Source organism: Manis javanica, chromosome 5, assembly GCF_040802235.1.
Source record: "Manis javanica isolate MJ-LG chromosome 5, MJ_LKY, whole genome shotgun sequence".
In the NCBI taxonomy this organism is placed as follows: Eukaryota; Metazoa; Chordata; class Mammalia; order Pholidota; family Manidae; genus Manis; species Manis javanica.
This window is the reverse complement of record NC_133160.1, coordinates 154,885,392-154,904,186: the sequence shown is the minus strand read 5'-3', so window position 1 is coordinate 154,904,186 and position 18,795 is coordinate 154,885,392. Positions and strand designations below refer to the sequence as shown.

The following is an 18,795-nucleotide window of genomic DNA, read 5'->3' as shown; positions in this document are numbered from 1 at the left end:
CTTGCCAAGACTGAGTTTGGGCATCTATCAAGTAAAATGCCAGGCTGAACCAACTGCACACTGATGTCCATTTCTCTGGGGTCCTCCAGCCTGCAATCCTGGCCATGTAAGGCTACCATGCTAGAGCCCCCTGCAAGAGCCTTTTCTGTCTGCATCTATACCCCAGTCTCCATGTGCACAGACCCCTGAACATTTCCACAGCCCTTTTCTAAATCTGTGTTTATCTCTCTGATTTTTAGAAAACATTTCAGCAATTTCAGGTTGGTAACTTAATGATTCTAATGGCATTCTCTACAATGACTTTTTTTTAATGATCTATCTTTCTCTGAGTCACCATGGCGGGTTTCCCTTTCCCAGGATTACTTTCGACAGGCAAACTTTGATTATTTGAGTGCCCCAGGGGATGGGCTGAAATTTAAGTTAAGTGAGATTTCAGGTAATTGGAAGAGCTTCTAATGTGAACTACAGTAGCTGGGGGGTATGTGAAATTCACTGACAGTCTTGGTTAACTGAAGTTATGAATAACGAAGGTTTGCTGGAATATCTATTTCAAACCTTTCACTCTTGTTATTTCTCCTTCCCTCCCTCTCCCCATCTTCTCAGTCTCTGCACTCTCCAATGAGTGCGCCTCTGTTCTTTTCAGGCCTGTAAAGATGAGGAGGAACTGGCTTTCCTTCCACTTAGCCATAAATGTGCTAGGAAACCCCCTCTTGTTTGCTGAAGATAGCATATATTGTTAAAAGTCATTGCTTGCTCTTTCCCCAGTGCTAGGCTGATCCGACCTTGCCTCGGGCCAAGATGCTGATGGTGGGGCATGCAGTTCTGGTGTGTTTCAGAGATCAGATGTTCAGGATAGAACACTAAAATCACCCATGTGTCTGAGGCTCAACCTTTTCCATGCAGATTGCCAGGGGCCTGTGATAAACAGGCGACAGTGCCTGTCACCAACACTCACATATGCACTGACATATTATAACATACAATAGTCACATGTGGGATGTAATGATAGATTTGCCAGTTACTTTGTTATAGGCTAATAATTTCATTCAGTTGCAGAAGATTTTCTTGTGGGGTGGGTAGCACTAGAAAGCTCGCAAAGCATGGACAACATTTTAGTCAAACTGTCTTTAAAAGCTGTAAAACTGCTCTGGCTCATCTTCTCCTCATCTCAAAAAGAAATCATAAAAAGACCCTGTGTGTAAATTGCAATATTTCCAGAATCTCTCACTTGGCCTTAGTCCATCTCCATATCAATAAGTGATTACAGGGGGAGTGAAGGCATAGCTGGACTGGAGAGGTGGGGCAGGGTCCCTTTTTGCAGCCAGGCCAAGGGCGACATGGACGAGCAGAAGTAGATGACTGCTTATAAGCAATAAACAGGTTTCTCCCACTTTATTTTTCCCTTTGACTGATTTCAGCTTCAATGGTAATTTGCCCCAGGCTGGGAACATATTTTTCCCCTACTACTGATGAACCACAGGGCCTCCTTCTTTGTGACCCTATCAGCTCTTAACTTCTCATTCTGCCCCCAAACACCATGAGGCACAGGGGACCTGTAGCCATGCTTCCACTTTATAGATGAGGTACTGAGAGGTTTAAGGGATGGCATTGGCAGAACCAGAATTGATTCCAGGACTCTCCTTTACACAAAAGGGAATTAAGGAAATACAGAGATGAAGGCATCATTAATGGAAGCAACATGGCACCTGGGGGTTAGAGTGAAATCATCTGCATTTCACTGCCATCACCCACCACTGGCCATGAGGAGCCACTCACCCCCTCTGCACTTCTATGAATGACATGAATAATTATCATCATTTTAGAGCCTACTCAGTACCCAAAGACAATTCAGCATTTCACATATGTAAATTATTAATCCTCACTATAACCCCAAAAGGTAAACATTATTACCTCTTTTTACAGATAAGAAAACTGAGGCTCTAAGACCTTAGGAAAAACCACGCAGCTTATAAGTGGCAAAGGTGGTATTTAAACCCAGGCATGTTCCATGCCCTTTCTGCCACAGTGCCCTGCAGCCCTCAGAAGTAAAGATTCTATAAGACAATACATGTGCAGAAAAAGAAAAGTGCTCGATAAATTCTAACAGCACCAATCTTAATCATTATCACAATAATCAAAAGAACTATGTCTGTCCCATTCAAAGAAAGAAAATAATCTCCAGTTCTTTGTCAGCAGGCCTTGCCTTTCTGAGAAATATTCTCCCTGATGGCATGAATATTCCATAGGGGGCTAGACTGCTCAAGAGGAAGATTTGGCTCACGATGGAGTATCTGTGGGACGATTCCCTGGCTCCCATGGCTCTGGTAGTTGAGTCAGGTGCAGATACTCTAAGGCGAGGAGGTGTTCCATCCCAGGCTGCCCCAAAAGGCAGTCATCTGCAGACTAGAGATCTTGAAATCAGCCATGCAAATCCATCACCATTTTAATTATCCAAGTAAATAGAGCTCTTCCCACCATCTGCCAAGATTTCCAGCAATCGTGTTCATGATGGCTCCCTCTGGTTTGCTCTGGATGAGAACCAAGGAGTCAACACTGAAGGGCCACTTGGGCCCAAATTACCACCTACAGGATGAAGTCTAATTGGCGCAAGACTGTGGCTGGGAGCTGTTCTTTCCCTGTCTGTACACCTTGCTCATATTTTTTGAGCACTGTTAATTTGCTCCTGTACTTCATCTGCATCATTCTTAGTTTCTTTCCACCAACTCCAGGCAGTACTGATTAGTAAGAAATTTTCCTCAACAAGAACTGTCAGTTCAGAACTCAGGCCCACAGCAAAAAGTCCAATGGAGACTCATTCTGGAACACTGATGAGTGTGCAGTCCTGGTGATTAAATCACAGGAGTTTTCAGAAGACAGACTAAATTATAAACACTGCTAAAGGTGATGGCTCTGTCCAAGTCTGTTTCTCTGGATGGTATACCTGTTTAAATGCATTGATTATGTCAGTGAAAGGCTCACAGGGTGACCTAATTATGGCTTTTAGGAAAGATGGCAAAATGCTCATTGGCTCCACATCATCAATGGACCACAAGCCAAAATTTTATCACTTTCCTGGACAGTCAATTTGCCCAGCACCACCTCTACCTCCATCATCACCATTCATCAGGAAAGCATTTAGGTGGGTTGCTCCAGTTTATTATTCTGCTAGTACAGATACAAGCCCAGACACTAAAAAAAAATCCTTCGGAGAAGTACACACAGACACCACTGATGAAGGTGATGTCAAGGTTTAGACATTTCTCATTCAGTGAAGAAAATTCAATGATAATCACGGTCACAACAGATATTGGCATCAAAACAAATGGCTAAAGATAGGACTGGGCTGACCATTCCAAAAGATGAAACTGCAGAGGCAGGGAGAATGAAAAGGGTATGGAAAGCAGTGCATATCCAAAGACCCTGAGCTTGGTGGTCAGAAACCAATGTCTGCCCTGCCACTTCTAGCTGACTGACCTTGACCAAGTTAATGTATCTCATGCTGAGCCTAAGCCTCCTTTTCTGTAAAATGGGGGCCACGATAGTGCCTACTTCATAGGGTTTGTGAGCAGATGAAAGGCAATAATGAAACAAGGTATCGAGTCCAGTACCTGCCATGTGGCTGGCATTTCTTACCATCATCCATAATCATCATCTCTGTGGACATCATCAGGACCGGTTGCTGTCAACATTGTATGGGAAAGGACAAAGCAAGACCTTGGGAAAGACCTACCACACCTGATGGGCCCAGATCCCAGAAACGACCATGGGTACATCAGATAAAACATCAGTGTTTCATGCTGCGCCTGGCACACAGGTGCTTAATAAGTGGAACCAGTATAAGAACTTTATGACTGTTGCTAATAATAATATTGATGCCGAGCGTGGTAGTACCAATTAGAGTAATGGTTGTAGTAATAGTGGTTGTAAAATGATCAAAAGCTAAACCGAGAAAGGGTCAAAGTAAGGAGGGTTCCCAAAGGGGCATGGTTAATGCCTACATGATCAAGACTTAACTTTTCAGCACCGATAGGACAGTGTTTCTGGGAGGTACATGGAATTTTTCTCCTTCTTGTCAGAGTTTTCATGAATGATTCCAGTAATCAAAACAGCTATTTTCCTTTCTCACCAATGTCAGCTTAAAATAAGCTCTCTCTAAACCCAGGTGTTTAAATTGTCCAATGAATTCCCCTCCTCTTTTAAAAATGAATTTTGTGCTGGGATGTGAGATACCCTTTCCAAAGTCCCGGGGCCATTCCTGATATGTTCGGCACAACATGCGTGTAATCAAACAGCCAGCCAGGAAAGGCACAGGTAGGTCTTGCAAAAAACACAGGAAAATCTAGAAGTCACCAACCTGCAACCTGTTCTAGAGCTAAATAGAACCCCTGATGTCAGCCATCTGAACTTTATGATAGCGGGAAATAATACAACACATATCTCTAAGGATTAGACTCAAAGTCTGACAAATGCATGGTTTGTTCACACTGAAGAGTCCGATGCTGCCAGTAAGGTTGGTGCTGACGATGAGTGAGTGAGTGGCACAGAAACTATTCACTACTTGCTGCTGAGGAGAAAACAGAACAAGTTATGAAAACAGCATACAGTAACAGAAGTAAGAATAATGTTTACCTCAGGGGTGTGGTGGGGTGTGTGTTGACTAGGAAAGGGCATAGGGATCCTCCCTTCTAGGAATGTTCTGAATCTTGATCTGGGTGGCTGTTACACAGGGGCACGCACATGTAAAAATGCACTGAGCATTCACTGTGTGCATTCACTGCACACGTTAGCCTTGACACAAATGGAAGCAGAAAATAGCATATGATATAAACTCATTTTTAGAAATAAAGGCATGGAAAAAATGTCAGAAACATTATACACTAAAATGTTAACAGCAGTCAGCTCTGGCCACTGAAATTATAGTTTTTTCTTTTAAGCATATCTGTATTTTCTATATTTGGGGAGTGCAATGAATTCATACTCCTCTGATTTTTAAAGTTAAATCCATCATGACAAAAGCATTATCATCTCCAGGTAATACCACCAGCTACTCACTTTTCTTCCTCATTCATAGATTCAGGCCATCAAGGGCAAAGCTCCCACAGCTGCCTAAGAAACTCTCCGTGTGGGGTCAGATAGGCAGAGGGCAGGTGGTGAATCCTTAGCAGTGGTAGATTCTCTTCCACAGAGCCTCTGCTGCGATGGGGCTGGATGTCCTGGGGCGCCTACCTTCAGCCTACTCAGCACAGGATGGGGCTGACTGCCCTCAGCACATCGTCAAATCTGCAGGTCTCCAAATCTGCAGGTCTCCTGACAGCATTTTTGCTCAACTTCCAGCCTATATTGAAGTCTGGGCAGAAATTTGGAACCAGACCCCAAAAGTCTCTTTTTCAGCTCAACTTCTTGGGTTTAGATCTAGGTCAGCTGATGTGAGGGTACAGAGGGGTCTAAACCCAAGGCTTCCAGTGGGAAAACATCTGACTTTAAAGGTCTAGCTCCACATGCTCGCGTCTTGCCCAGTGACCTTAAAGGGGCACACTTCCCACCACTCATTCTCACTGGCCAGGTGGTTATGGGGATTCCATAAGAGAATGAAGAGGAGCAATAACATCCTGTTGACTTTTACACCCCAACTTCTATCAAAGTGCTTGGGACATAGTTAATCTTCTTAAATATCAGTGGAAGTAAAAACAAATGTAAGGAATTATTTTTATTTATTATTTCTCATAATGAGAAGATGACTATTGGGACCAAAGAAATTGCACAATTTCTCTGCATGAGTCAACCATGGGCAGCAAATAACCTTGGAGCAAGCTTAAATTGTAGTCCAGAGCCACGTTAAAGGCTGGCATATATTCAGACACACTATAATACAGGTCAGAGCCCATTACAGAAAGTAACTCTATATAACCAAATAATTTCCCACCCGCAGCTTCTGCCTGACTCCTTTCAAGCAATATATCTGATACAATAAAATTCCAGTTTAGAAGAAAGGGAAGGAGAAGAAGGGAGGGTGAGAGGGAGAGCGGAAGGGAAGAACTGACTTCCAGTGAATTCATAAATCCCTTAGAGCTTATTATAAGGAGATGTGACTTACTACCCTTAAAAGATGACAGTCTATATTTTCAAAGTCAGAAGGTCTGTGAGATCAAATGGATATAAGGGGACGTTGGGGAAAGAAACAGAGGAGAATGTTGTTCTGACAAGCAAAAAACAGATGTCCCTACTTTAATTTAGCAGTTTTTCAAGTATTAACTGAGGAAGCAATAGGTTTGTCACCTCTTTTAGATTAGTTCTCCACACACAGGACTTTGCACTGGGCACAGTGGGAAATTCAAACATGAATCCTGCTCTGAGGAACTCCAGGCTCGAGGCAAGGCATGTACACATATAATTCTGATGTCAGGAAGCCAGGGAGACACCTGTCAAAGAGGCGTGGCTAGATGCTGAGGGATGACAGAAAACAAAAGACCTTTCAGTGGGGGGTTAAGGTGGTCGTGACCAAGCCTTGGAAGAGGAATGAGGAGAAGAAAGAGAGTAAGAGCTCCAGGCAAAGGCCACAGCCTGAACAAAGGCCAAGTGCACGGAAACCCAGGCTTCTGGCAGGGACCCCGAGGTGGTTCTGTTTTCCAGGAGCACAGGACATGTGAAGAGGAGAAATGCCAAATAAGGCTGGCACATGTGGTTTGGATGAAAGTAGGAAAGGCCTTAAGTGACAACAGAGTCTGAGTCAAAGGAGGAGCTCTAGAGGTCTTTGAGCAATTTAGGGTCACAATCATGTTCTGCTTCCAGGCACTAGACCGTCAGGCAGTAATGGACAGACAGAGAGGCAGGAAGGGATGCAGGAGGCAGAAAGGCTGCCGAGGAGGCACCTGTAAGAACCTAGCAGGAAGGCTACTCTTAGCTCTTTGTGAGCAAGTCCTGGGTCTTCAACACTGAAGCCAGCTTCACAACAGGCTTATTCAAAACACCAACAAATGGGGAAAGCAGAGTGCTTAGCACATATCTCTGAAGACCAGAGAAGGGTAGGGGTGGGGAGAGCCCCAGCAATTCAGCAGAAAAACTGGACTGGGGGAGAGCAAGGAGGGTACAAAGTCGGAAAGTGAGTAAGGGGAACACAGAAGAGGCTGTGCAGATGGAAGCCGCCCCAGAACTGACTAAGTAGCCTACAAATGTGACAGAAGGCCTGGCAACACTGGAGACTGTGGGGAAAGAAGAAAAGGTTACAGACTGACCCTAACAGCACTGACCAGGCTGGGGCAAATTTAAAAGCAAACTGGAACAAGCTAAAAATAAGGGAGTCCCATCTCTGCCACCTCCGATATTACCTTGATTTTGGGGTTTGCAGATGGCAGAGAAAGCAGACACATCAATCTGTACCCCATCAATATGCATTTTCATGGGCATCATGAGGGAGCTTACAGGTCACCTGCCTCTGCAGAACCATCTCTGCAGCCCTGGGAAGGGTTTTCCTAAGGCCCAGGCAAGGATAGGACTACCACCTCAGCTGTAGAGAGTTAGGGACCTTAAAATACCTTCACATTCATCATCTCACTTTATCCTCATCTTAGGTGAAAGACACAAGGAAGATACTGTTATCCTCACTCTATAAACTGCAGAGAAAATGAGGCCTTGAAGAAGTCAGGAGACTTGCCCAAGACTAAGTAGCTACCTAGTGGTAGAACTCAGTGACATGTAATCCATTACAGCCTGAGCCAGGATGCTGGCCATGACACCAGGAAGCTGGCCAGGACACCAGGCATGGTGAGGATACTCACTCCCAGCTTCACCCCCACCTCTGTGTCTGCCCTTAATAAAGCTATGGTGGGCAGGCACATCCATAAGTCTTCCCATAAATGAGGATGTGAAATCACAGTACAGGCCTGGCAAATGGGCCAGAACTAAGTCAGTTCTGGGACACTATATCAATATCCTCACTCACATCCTGCTCCTCTTGAGTCATAGGATTAAGCTCATCATTCTAGAATTCCTGTCTCCTGCCCCAACAGAGGTGGTCACAGTCCCATCCCTCAGGAGCTCACTAACTTGTGCAGGAGTTAAGATCCACACACAGGAGGTCCCTTCCTTCCTTAGGAAGCCTGTCCGTGTTGTAGGAGTGGTTTGAATTAAGCTACAGGAAGCAACAAGATGAAGAGATCACCTCAGTCTTGGGTAGACTTGGAGGGTTTTAGGAGGGATGTGGGCTTCTGGTTCACCTTGAAAAGACTAGAAAAGGCTGTGGTCAGGAAAAAAGAAGGCCCCCTTGGATGAGGTCAGGGTATGAGAATAAGGTGGAAGCCAGAATGCATGACGGATCAGTTTGGCTGGAGCAGCCAGTTTATGAGGACAGCAATGAGACATAGGTTGGGAAGGTCAAGACCAGAAGGTAGACTGGGTTGGAGAAGATCTGATATCCTGAACATCATTAAGATGTCCGTTACAGTAAAATAGCATGAGATAACAGAAACAGAGTTGACCAGAAGAGGTGAGATGAAAATGAGAAAAGTTCAAAATAAAAAAATCAACTCACTGTCTAAGTTTCTTGGGGACCAGGTATCCCCTACCACCAGAACCATTTTAGCTGATGGGCCAGAGAGAGACCCTCCCCTAAGCAAAGCCCTCTTCCATGAAGTACCTGAAGCCCCACTCTGGATTTACTGATGGAAAAGCAGTGAGTAAGAAATGTCATTCACTCTGGTCATTTTCATTCAGGGCCTAGCCAAAGTCCTAATCTTCAGCCAGTGTATTTTCTTCTACGTGAAAGTCACTAAATTATTTTTCTTAACATAATAAGAGTAGAAATTGTCAATTTTAGAAACACATATGCGAATCTCCCTGCACAGGAGAGAACATGAATCCCATTAGTTAAAAATAGCAGCCGTGCTCACTTTCCCCCACACACTAATTTTAATGAACTTACTCTGAAATTAGCCTGCCACTATGAAGATCGCTGCTCATGCAAAATGTTCCCAGTAAGCAGGAAGCTTGCCTCACAAGAGTTCAAGTACTCCCGGGAAACTCAGAACAATGCAGAGTTCTAAACAGAACTCAGCCTCTTCTTACCAGATTTGGACACCAACCCCCAGACCTCTATCATAACCAGCACCCTGTCTCTCTAAACACCCATCAAGGGTCATCTTGAATTCATTCTATTCCATTTTCCTAATCCAGTTGGCTATGAAATCCTGTAGGGCTCTTCCTTTAAAATCTTTCTCGAAGCCACCCTTTTTTCTCTGTTTCCACTGATGATGTATTCCCTTATTACTTCATCATTCTAATAGCCACACATTTATATATTCTACATTTATTGAGTACCTACAAAGGGCAAAGTAGTGTTAAGTGCTAAGGTCACAAATTAATAATATATGGCCCCTACTGTCAAGGAATTCAAGACCTTTTGGGCAGTGGAGGGGCAGATAAGTCAAGGATTAATTGGAAAACCATATGATAAGTGGTATGACTTGGGGGAAATAGGAGTAATTGGGAGTGTTGATGGTGACAGAAAAGACTAGATTACTGGTATCTCATCGTGTCTTTCCCTTTTCCTAGCAAAATTTGTCTTTATATTCCCATTGCCTAGCACAGTGCCTTGCAGGTGACAGAGGCTCAGTGATTATTGAGTTAGGTGGAAACAAATCTATCCCAAGTATTTTCATCAACTTCTATTCCAGCTAAAAAAGCAGCCATGCCTCTCTACTGCCAACTGTATTAGAGTGCACCCTTCTTTCGTGCTTTTGAAGTCATTTACCATCTGGTCCACCCTGGCTATTCAACCTTAATATTTACTCTACCTCAACCCACTAATTTCAGCCTTTATTTGGATCATTTCCTCAAAGTCAACCACCAGACCAGCACTCACCAGCACTCATGCCTGCTTCCTATCACAATCACCCATGCCCTCTTCAACCAGACAGACCCAGTTCAAGTTCCACCCTTCTAAGAAGCTTTTCCCCACTTTTTAAAGTCTCACCTACTGCCTATACATGTGTCTAAAATATATGGTTCACTACTGTGCAGTTTTTTCATTTAATTTTAATATTATTCATATGAGTAATACTTCAAAATATTTAACTGGTTCCCCATCTTTCCACCTTGTCCCCATTTCTTGTAACCCCTATGCTGTTTCTCTCTGCATTCCCTTAAGAAGCCAGACACTCTGCCTTTGTGTCCTAAGGAAGGGAGCACCCAGCAGAACACAGGTAACTGCCTTTTCAGTTTTGAAAGCCTTTATTTAAAACATTAGGGCATCCAAGAGTCTCCCTGGTAGCTCTTTCCTATGACTCCCCCACCAAAAGGCTAGAAAAAAATCTCCAAAGTTAAGGAAAGGCCAGAATCAGAACAAGGAAAGAGAACTTGGTTATGAGTGAGTCTCTAAGAATGAAGTCTGAGCTTTGCCTAATCTGCCCTGGGTGGGGACAGTGAAATAAGGAACAGGGGACTGAGGTGGAGGGCTGGCTGGTTGTAATGGAAACCTGATGAGCTGGATAACTGGAGAATTAAGGAGTAAAGGTCTCTGTAGTGATGGCTATCTTAAATATCCATTCCCCCCCTTTAAAAAATTATTTTATATAAAAAGATTTATAAAAAATACAATTTGTAGAGAGAAAAATTCACCCTTTAGAGGTGTACAGTTCCATTAATTTTAAGTCTTATATAATCATGTAGTCATCACCACAATCAAGGCATAGAATTCATCTATCACTCCAAAAAGTTCCCCCATGCTCCTCTGAGGTCAACGAGTCACCCCACTTCAAGGCTCTGGCAACCTTTGATCTGTTTTCTATCCTTTTAGTTGTGCCTTTAAAGAACTTCATATAAATGGAATCTTAAAGTGTAGGTATGTTGGAGGCTCTGACTTCTGCCACTAACGAATGGATTCCACTCCATGGATGTATCAGAGTTTATCTGCTCACCAGTTAATGGACATTAGAACTGTTTCCAGTTTTCAGCATTTATAAATAAAAACTGCTATAACCATTCACATACAGGTTTTGCATGGACATGTGTCTTCATTTCTCTTGGGTACATACCTAGAAATAGGGTTGTTTGCTTAGCTTATGTTTGACTTTATGAGAAACTGAAAACTATTTTCAAAAATGGCTGTACCATTTTGTATTTCTCAAGCAATGTATGGGATTTCCTGGTGCTCTGCATCCTTGTCCACCTTTGGTTTATCCATTTTTGATGTGTTTGTTTTTCCATTCTAATAGGCATATTGTGGTGTCTTACTGTGGTTTTAATTTACATTTCCCCAGTGACTGAGGATGTTGAGTGTCTGTTCATGTGCTTATCAGCTCTTCAAATCTCTTTTTCAAAGCAATGTCTATTTAACCCCTTTTACCATTTCTAAAATTAGGTTGTTTGTTTTTTTATTACTGAGTTGTGAGAGTTCTTTTTGTATTCTGAATATAAGGTAATTGTTCTGCACAAATTTTCTCCTGGTCTGTGGCTTGTCTTCATTTTCTTAACAGTCTTTCAGAGAGCAGATGTTTTTCATTTTGTTAAAGTCCAATTTATCCTTTCTTTCTTTTATGGTTTGTAGTTTTCATGTCTTATATACACGTCTTACATTTTAACCTCCCAAATTTTGAAAGATCACCTCAGGTGGTGATAAGAACCCTTCCAAATGGAAGATGGGCACATCTAGCTACAGAGTACATTCTCCAGCCTCCCCTGTAGCTAGGTGCACCTGACTGTGCTCAGACCAATGGGGTATGAGGAGAAATGGTATGTACAATTCTAAGGTCATCCCTATTTACAGAAAGGCCCCTTGCCCAGGACTTCTCTCTTTCCCCATTCCCATGGGCTAGAACAAAAACAAACCCAACTGTGACCATTCAGTTGAGAACCACCCCCAAAGACACAGCAGAGTGACAAGGTGGAAACAACCTGAGTTCTTAAATGACTCATGAAGCAGGGCTGCCCTCCTGGCCTGCACCACCACATGGTGATGTGAAAGAGACCTACCTATCTACCTCATTTAAAATAATATATTTGCAGAGTATGTATCTTCATTCTAATGGCTTAGACTTTACCCTAACAAATATGCCCTTCTTTCTTAGGAAGTAAAAGTATAATGCTGAGTTTCCTGGACCCAGCCTTGTGTGATGTGGTGCAACTATGCATACAGTTGCACAATGGCTTCCAGAAGTTTCCTTCAGCTCAGACATGATTCCAGGGCAGCAGAATATGACCTTGCCCCCACCTTGGGCAAGAGAGTGAAGTCCCCCATCTTCAGAGTAATGAAGGAGCAATATATCAACCTGTTCTTCATTCACCCCAAGCAGCACGGGTGTGGTACAGCCAAAGGGCCAGAAGAGGCTGAGAGGAGAACAAGGAAGAACACAGCAGTGGTCTACAGGCACAAATGACCAGATATGAGAATGAAATGAGGCTGAATTAAAATAGACAAGATGCGTGTCCCTGACCCCTCCCCATCACCCCAGCTAAAGGCTGAGAACTACTGAAGCCCCTAGACCTTAAATCCAAGTTCAAGGAAAAGAAGAGTCATGACCCCAATCCAGATTATATTTCTACCACCCTTATGATAAGAATTTGTTATCAAAATCAAGGTGTTAGAGCAAAATAGTTTTCATTTCATGAACACCTGAGTTGGTGTCCTGAGGTTCATCTCCATTGTACTAATATTCAGTAAACACTTACTACTTGCCAAGCAGAGAGCTAAGCATTAACAAGCATTGTTTCATTCGATCTCCACACTCATAGCACCTATGAGGTAGATACTTTATTATCCTTCATAAAGATGAGAAAAATGAGGCCCAGAGAAGTTGCGCAGTGCCATGACCCATTCCCCTCCTCCTGGCAAATAGCCCCCACTGCCCCACCCATTCTCAGTCCGCATGGCCCGGGCAGGGTCCCAGACACAGCTCCAGGCCTAAGATTCAGATAACTACACTTTGGAGAGATTTCTTCCAGGGCAGGCAAGCAATTTAAGTGGGTTCAAAGAGAGTGACTCCTGTAGTTTTATGGGATCTAGTGCAGAAAAGTCTCTGTCTTCTCCTCAGGACTTGCACTTGGATGGAAGGCTGAGACTGAAGGAAAATAGCAAGTAGACCCAAGAATGGAAAGAAAGCATCCATTTGAGAGCTGAATCCAGCCGTGCTCCAAACCACCCCTACCTTGGAATTGTTAGTCACATCAACTGTATTGGTTTTTAGGGCTGCTGTAAAAATTCATAAAGAGGGTGGCTTGAAACAACAGAAATTAATTCTCTGAAAGTTCTGAAGGCTGAAGTCCAAAATCAAGGTGTCAGCAGGCCATGCTCCCTAAGAAGGCTCTAGGGAAGGATCTTTCCTGGCTTCTTCCTAGCTTCTGGTAGTTGCTAGCAAGCTTTGGCATTCCTGGGCTTGCAGCTGCTTAACTCCAGTCTCTGCCTCTGTTATAACATGGCCTTCTTTCCTCTGTGATTTCACGTTATCTTCCCTCTGTGCACTTCTGTGTCCAAAGTTTCCTCTCCTTATAAAGATACTGGTCACTGGACTAGAAGCCCATTCTAATGACCTCACTATAACTTGGTTACTACTTTCAAATAAGGTCAAACCTATGTATTTTGTGGGGTTAGGACTTGAACATATCTTTTTGGGGACACAATTCAAAGCATAACACCAGCCAATAAATTCCCTCTGAGCTGAACCACTTTGGGTTGGGTTTTTGATCATTTGCATCAAGAAAGTGGTAGAGCCAAGACTTACACCTAGACCTCAGTGAACGACTGAAACCCAAAGTTGCTCCCTTAACCATAAGGCCAGACTATATGGCTATTCAACCTCTCTCTTCCAAATGTCAGTGGCTCTGCTCTGGAGAGAGGCCCAGGGTTAACTCTCTTTTATCTGCCTCAGCCACTACATACACATGCTCAAGGAATATGAGATTTATTGCTATCTAAGTAATTAACCAAAATCCAAATACAGAACTTGAACTAGGCATGGTTTATTATAGGGCAATAGGCTGAGAGATGACCAGGAGTTTTGTTTTAGAAATAAAAAGGTATTGATTGTCTGCATGGCTGCATTTCAACATTTCCCCCTGATTTTTAAAGATCACCTCCGGTGGTGATAAGAAGAATATTTCCCCCTCCCCAGACATTTAATTTCCAAAACAGAACACCCGCCATGCTTCTTTCACATGCATGGCCGTGTTTACTTCAGGGCCTGAGAGAAGGCTGTAATTTCAGCTTGTTATACTAAAAATATGAAAATAAAACTAATCTCTGTAGGATCATTTTTAAATGAAAACTGCTTCCTAGAGGCAAGCCAAGGAAGCAAACTGATTGAAAGAGAGCAGAGGGCTCTGGGCAGGAAGGGTAATGGAGTGCAGATCCAGGGGGGGTGTAGAAACCGGGAGTTCTGTAGAAATAGATGTGAGCCCAGCAAAAAGCCCATTTGGCCCAGGTGACATGTCTAGTGATATCCTCCCTAGTTCCTTCAGCTGGGTTCCAAATTCACTTTGAAACACCACTAGCCACTGACTAACCACACTCTTCCTTGAATCCTACTTGGCTGGGATTCTCCAGACCCAATCCATAGCTAACCAGCTAAACTTGAGTGGGCAGGGGAATCACTTGGGCAGCTTGATTTGTGAGAAAGGTAGATCTGGGGGCTACCCACACCAGGCACTTCCAGGCCACGGCTGTATTATTTCCTGGGGTGGCCATAACAAATTCCCACACACTAGTGCCTTACAACACAGAAATTGATCCTCTCAGTTGGGAAGACCAGAAGTTCAAAATCTAGGTGTAGGCAGAATGGTTCCTTCTGAAGGCTCTGAGGGAGAACCTGTCCCATACCTCTTTCAGCTTCTGGTGGCTGCCAGCAAACCTTGACATCCCTGCATTGTCACCGCACAGCTCCAATTTCTGCCTCCATCTCAATATGGCCTCCATCTCTGTGTGTATCTGTCTTCCCATAGCCTTCTCTCTTGTATCTCTGTGTCTCAAATCTATCTTTACTTTCTTTTACTAGGCCACCAGTCATTAGGGCCACCCTAAATCCAGGATGATCTCATCTTGTAATATTTAACTTGATTATTATCTGCAAAGACCCTATTTGCAAACAAGATCACATTTACAACTTCCAGGGGGTTTAGACTTAGATATATCCATGGTGGGGGCAAGAGAGGGGGACAGAGTGTATGCGCACAAATCAACCCACTACAGGAGATTTGGAGGACAGACCCAAAAACTTGCCTTTTTCCCCAAAATGCAAAGTGACTGCACTCTGCTCCCCAAATGACTGATGCAGGTGATCCGTAGGCCAATGCTGAGAAACACTGATTCAGCTGCTGAGGATTCAAAGATCAGTAAGACATGGTCTCCTCCTCTGGAGAACCAGCAGTACAGTGGAGGATACAGACAGATGAACCAATGATTAAAATATAAAGTGTGGCCTAGTGACTCTAAACTCTATAGTCAGATGGACCAGGGTTCAAATTCTGCCCCCTCCAGCTGTGAGGGTCTGAGTAAGTTCCTTGGCCTGTCTGAGCCACAGTTTCCTTAAAAAATAAGAATTAATTCCTACCATACAACATTATGAGAATGATACCATGTAAAAAGCTTCATGCAGACAGGGGTGGACCCAAGAAATAGCTATTATATAGGTCGGAAGCATGTTACATTGATTTTCACATCCCTGTAGCTATGGGCCATCCACATCCTAAGCCTTTAATGAATGTCTGTAGAAGCCAAGAAGGCACACTCTGGAGAAATGCAGCTGGAATAAACAAGACAACTCCTGGAAGACCCTTGTCTGGGTCTTGACTAATTCTCCTTATTCTATGTTTTGGAGCCTCTGTGTACGGAGCTCAGAATGCAGGCACTTGGAACAAAGAGCCAAATAAAACACACAGCCCAGTGGGGAGACCACTAGGCCTCAATACGGTGTGGGCAGTGTATGGCAGAGGTAAGCCCACCATGGAGAGGCACACTTGAGGGACACCCATGTAATTAAGCACTTCCTTCCATTGGTCTTTCATCCTTGCATCCCATTTTTAGTATTCTTAGTTTTTATTGTGTGACTCTCCCAAACTATATTACATGGTCCGGAAGTTCTCTGAGGGCACAAGGGGTTGTCTTTATTCTTCACCACTGAATCTACAAGCACTGAGCAATGTACCTAAGTCCTAGCAGGTATTTGATAAGTATTTGCTGGTGTAGTGAATATTCTATTTCAGAGCCCAGCACTGAACTTTTATGAAGAACCACCACCAGCCTCCTTGACTATTGGGTAAGATTCTTAATGAGCCAAGAGAAAAGACCCTCAGAGGATCTGTCCCTGATAGTTAGAGGAGATAGACTGTACAGTTAAGAGCTTTCAACTAATAGGCCAAGAGTAGACAAAACTAAGCTAGGGGGAAAAGCTACGACATCTCATTCCTCTTTGGAAATACAATGCTTTGCACACACACTGGGCTTTAAGTACTGTTGTCAGACTGACCTGGGAGCCCAGAAAATGATTAAAGGAGAACGACAGTACAAGGTTTCCCTTCCAACACGCCACAAGGGAAAGAGGGGAGCAAAGCGTTCCACCCCACATGTGCGCACAGGAGGAAAGAAAAAGCTCAAGCTGGCCTTGGGCACAGGGAATGGTTCTCAGGAGGGAGAGAATGGACAATTTCCCAGGATGATCAACATGGCTAGGTAACGTGGGTAACTGCCATCTCATATGGTGATAAGTCAGGCAAGACAAGCATCTATCTGTGAGCGAGAGACATCAGCTCACCCGCTCATCTCGAGAAACCAGGCAGCGCCTCCCAGGCCAAAAGACTCTCAGGGTGGGCTGGAGAGGGAACAGCAAAGGAGTCCAAAGGCAGACCCCAGGGGAGGTTATGATATACCATACCAGTTTGGGGGGCATGGTGTTCTCTGCTTTCACAAAGCAAGTGACTTGTGCACCTGTGTTTCACTTCTTTGATAAATGGCTCACCACCTTGCACATAGTAGGTCCGCGGTACACACGTGTTGACTGAATTAAGTGCTTGAAGGCTGCGGAGAACCCCGAAATCCCCGCCTAAACCTCAGCTGCAGGTAACTCCACCTGGCGCAGGTGTTACCTCAGGGCCCGGATTTCCCCCTGGCACCACCTTTCCGCTTCAGTACTGGGCATCCAATCGCCTGCCTCCAGAACAGCAGTGGCCGGGAAGGCAGGTGGGGCCTGGCTCCCCCGCCCGGATCCCCGCGCGTCTCGCGGCAATCCTGCCACTCCCTGCCGGAGGGAAGGCCCTCCCCAAAGGCTGGCACCAGCTGGCGTGGAAGAAAGTGGCGCCCGGGCAGACCGGGAAGTGCGGGCGCAACGGCGCACCTGGCGGAGGAGGGTGGGGGCCGCAGGCGCAGCGCCCCGGCCTCCGCGCGCGCGTCCCCCGCGCGTCCCTGCCGGGCTCGGCGGCCCGGGGCTGGGACCGGGGGCTGGGGGCGCGGGCCCATCCCGCCTGGCCGGCGCCGCGGCCTCACCTCGCTCACCAGCCCCTGCCAGTCGCTTTCGGTCCGGTCCTCGTTCATGGCCTCCTCCTGCGGGCGCGGGCCGGTTTCACGGACGCCGCCCTCCGCCTCCGCCTCCCGCCGCGCTGCGGCCGTCGTCGCCGCGCCGCCCGGGCCCCGCGCGGCCCCTAGAGGGCCCGGCGCCTCCGAGCTGCCGCGCCGCCGCCTCCAGCGGCCGCCCGCGCTGTTGACTCAACGTCAGCCTCCGCGGGAGGAAGCGGAGGAGGAGCCGCGGCCGCCGGGCCTCAGCCACAGCCCGCCGGCCGGCCGGCCCGCCCCGCACAGCGCCCGGCCCCGCGGCTAGCGCGGCCCGGGATCAGCCCGCGGTGGCTCCGGACTCGGGGTTGCCGCTCGCCCGGGCGGGAGGAGGGCCCGGCGGGCACCAGTGTGCCGCCCGCGAGAAGCACATCCCCCGACCACTACCTGGGCTCCCTCTGGAGTGTGAGCCCCACCAGGGCAGGGCGCCGCTTTGTTCTCTGAGGAACGTAAGAACAGAACCTGGCACAGAGTAGGTGCTCTATAAATATCGGTTGAACGCATGAATGAATGAACCATATGCTATTACACAGTTAACATTCATTTTAAAGCTAATGGTTACGTACATTTATTTCTTAAATTATCAGCCGTCACAAAAAGAAAGCGTATTTTAAAACTGCAAATAAAACGATATTGCATTCTAAATAGGATCAAAAGCTCTAGGGTGTGACGTTTAGTGTTTGTCAAGAGGGGTTAAAGATGTATTGGCATCTGAGACTTTCTCCGGAAGAACTGAAAGAGAATTCCAGAGGGCAGGCAACCTTCACACGAGTCAACATTACTCAAGGTAGTTTTCCCCTGTCACCTAAAAACCACCACCAATAGTGGGCTTTCCCACTGTGGAGAAGCATCTATACCTGTGGAGAAGAGCAAGTACTCAAGAAGCTGTGAACCCATTTTACAGTTGTGGAAGCTTCAGAGTCAACGTTTATTTATTATTTTTAGTCCCCGTGTCCTTAATCAACCCTGTGAGATGGATGTTAAAGCCATTTATCAGATGACGAAATAGAGGCCTGAAAAGTGGAGAAACAGAGACTCAACCAGGATTTCTGGCTCCCAGAGGTCCACTTCATCTCGGAAACCTGAAAACAAAGTATCACACCTGGAAACTGGAAATACTGGGTTTTATTGTTCGTTTTATTTTGTTGGCATGGTAGGCTGTTTGCTAAATGGCATTAACAACTCCCTGCGTGTGTCCCAGCCATTGTAACTGATTCTAGGTTCAGCCATGTGACTTGCATTGGTTAATGCAGGGTTTGCACATGTGCTAC

At 45.4% G+C, this 18,795-nt stretch overlaps 1 protein-coding gene across 5 annotated transcripts in view; it reads right to left on the bottom strand.

Moving 5' to 3' along the window:
- CCDC149 (coiled-coil domain containing 149) overlaps positions 1-17,654 on the bottom strand; it is a 92,114-nt gene extending 74,460 nt beyond the window's left edge. For 2 of the 5 annotated variants that reach the window (XM_036994690.2, XM_036994693.2), the window contains exon 1: positions 17,462-17,650. In XM_036994690.2, the coding sequence (XP_036850585.2) occupies positions 17,462-17,509 (48 nt within the window). In that variant the 5' untranslated portion in view covers positions 17,510-17,650. Of the gene's footprint in view, positions 1-4,629; positions 4,789-17,461 lie in introns of all 5 variants that reach the window. The other 3 variants (XM_036994691.2, XM_036994692.2, XM_036994694.2) reach the window with 3 other exon arrangements.
- Positions 17,655-18,795: the final 1,141 nt, after the last annotated feature.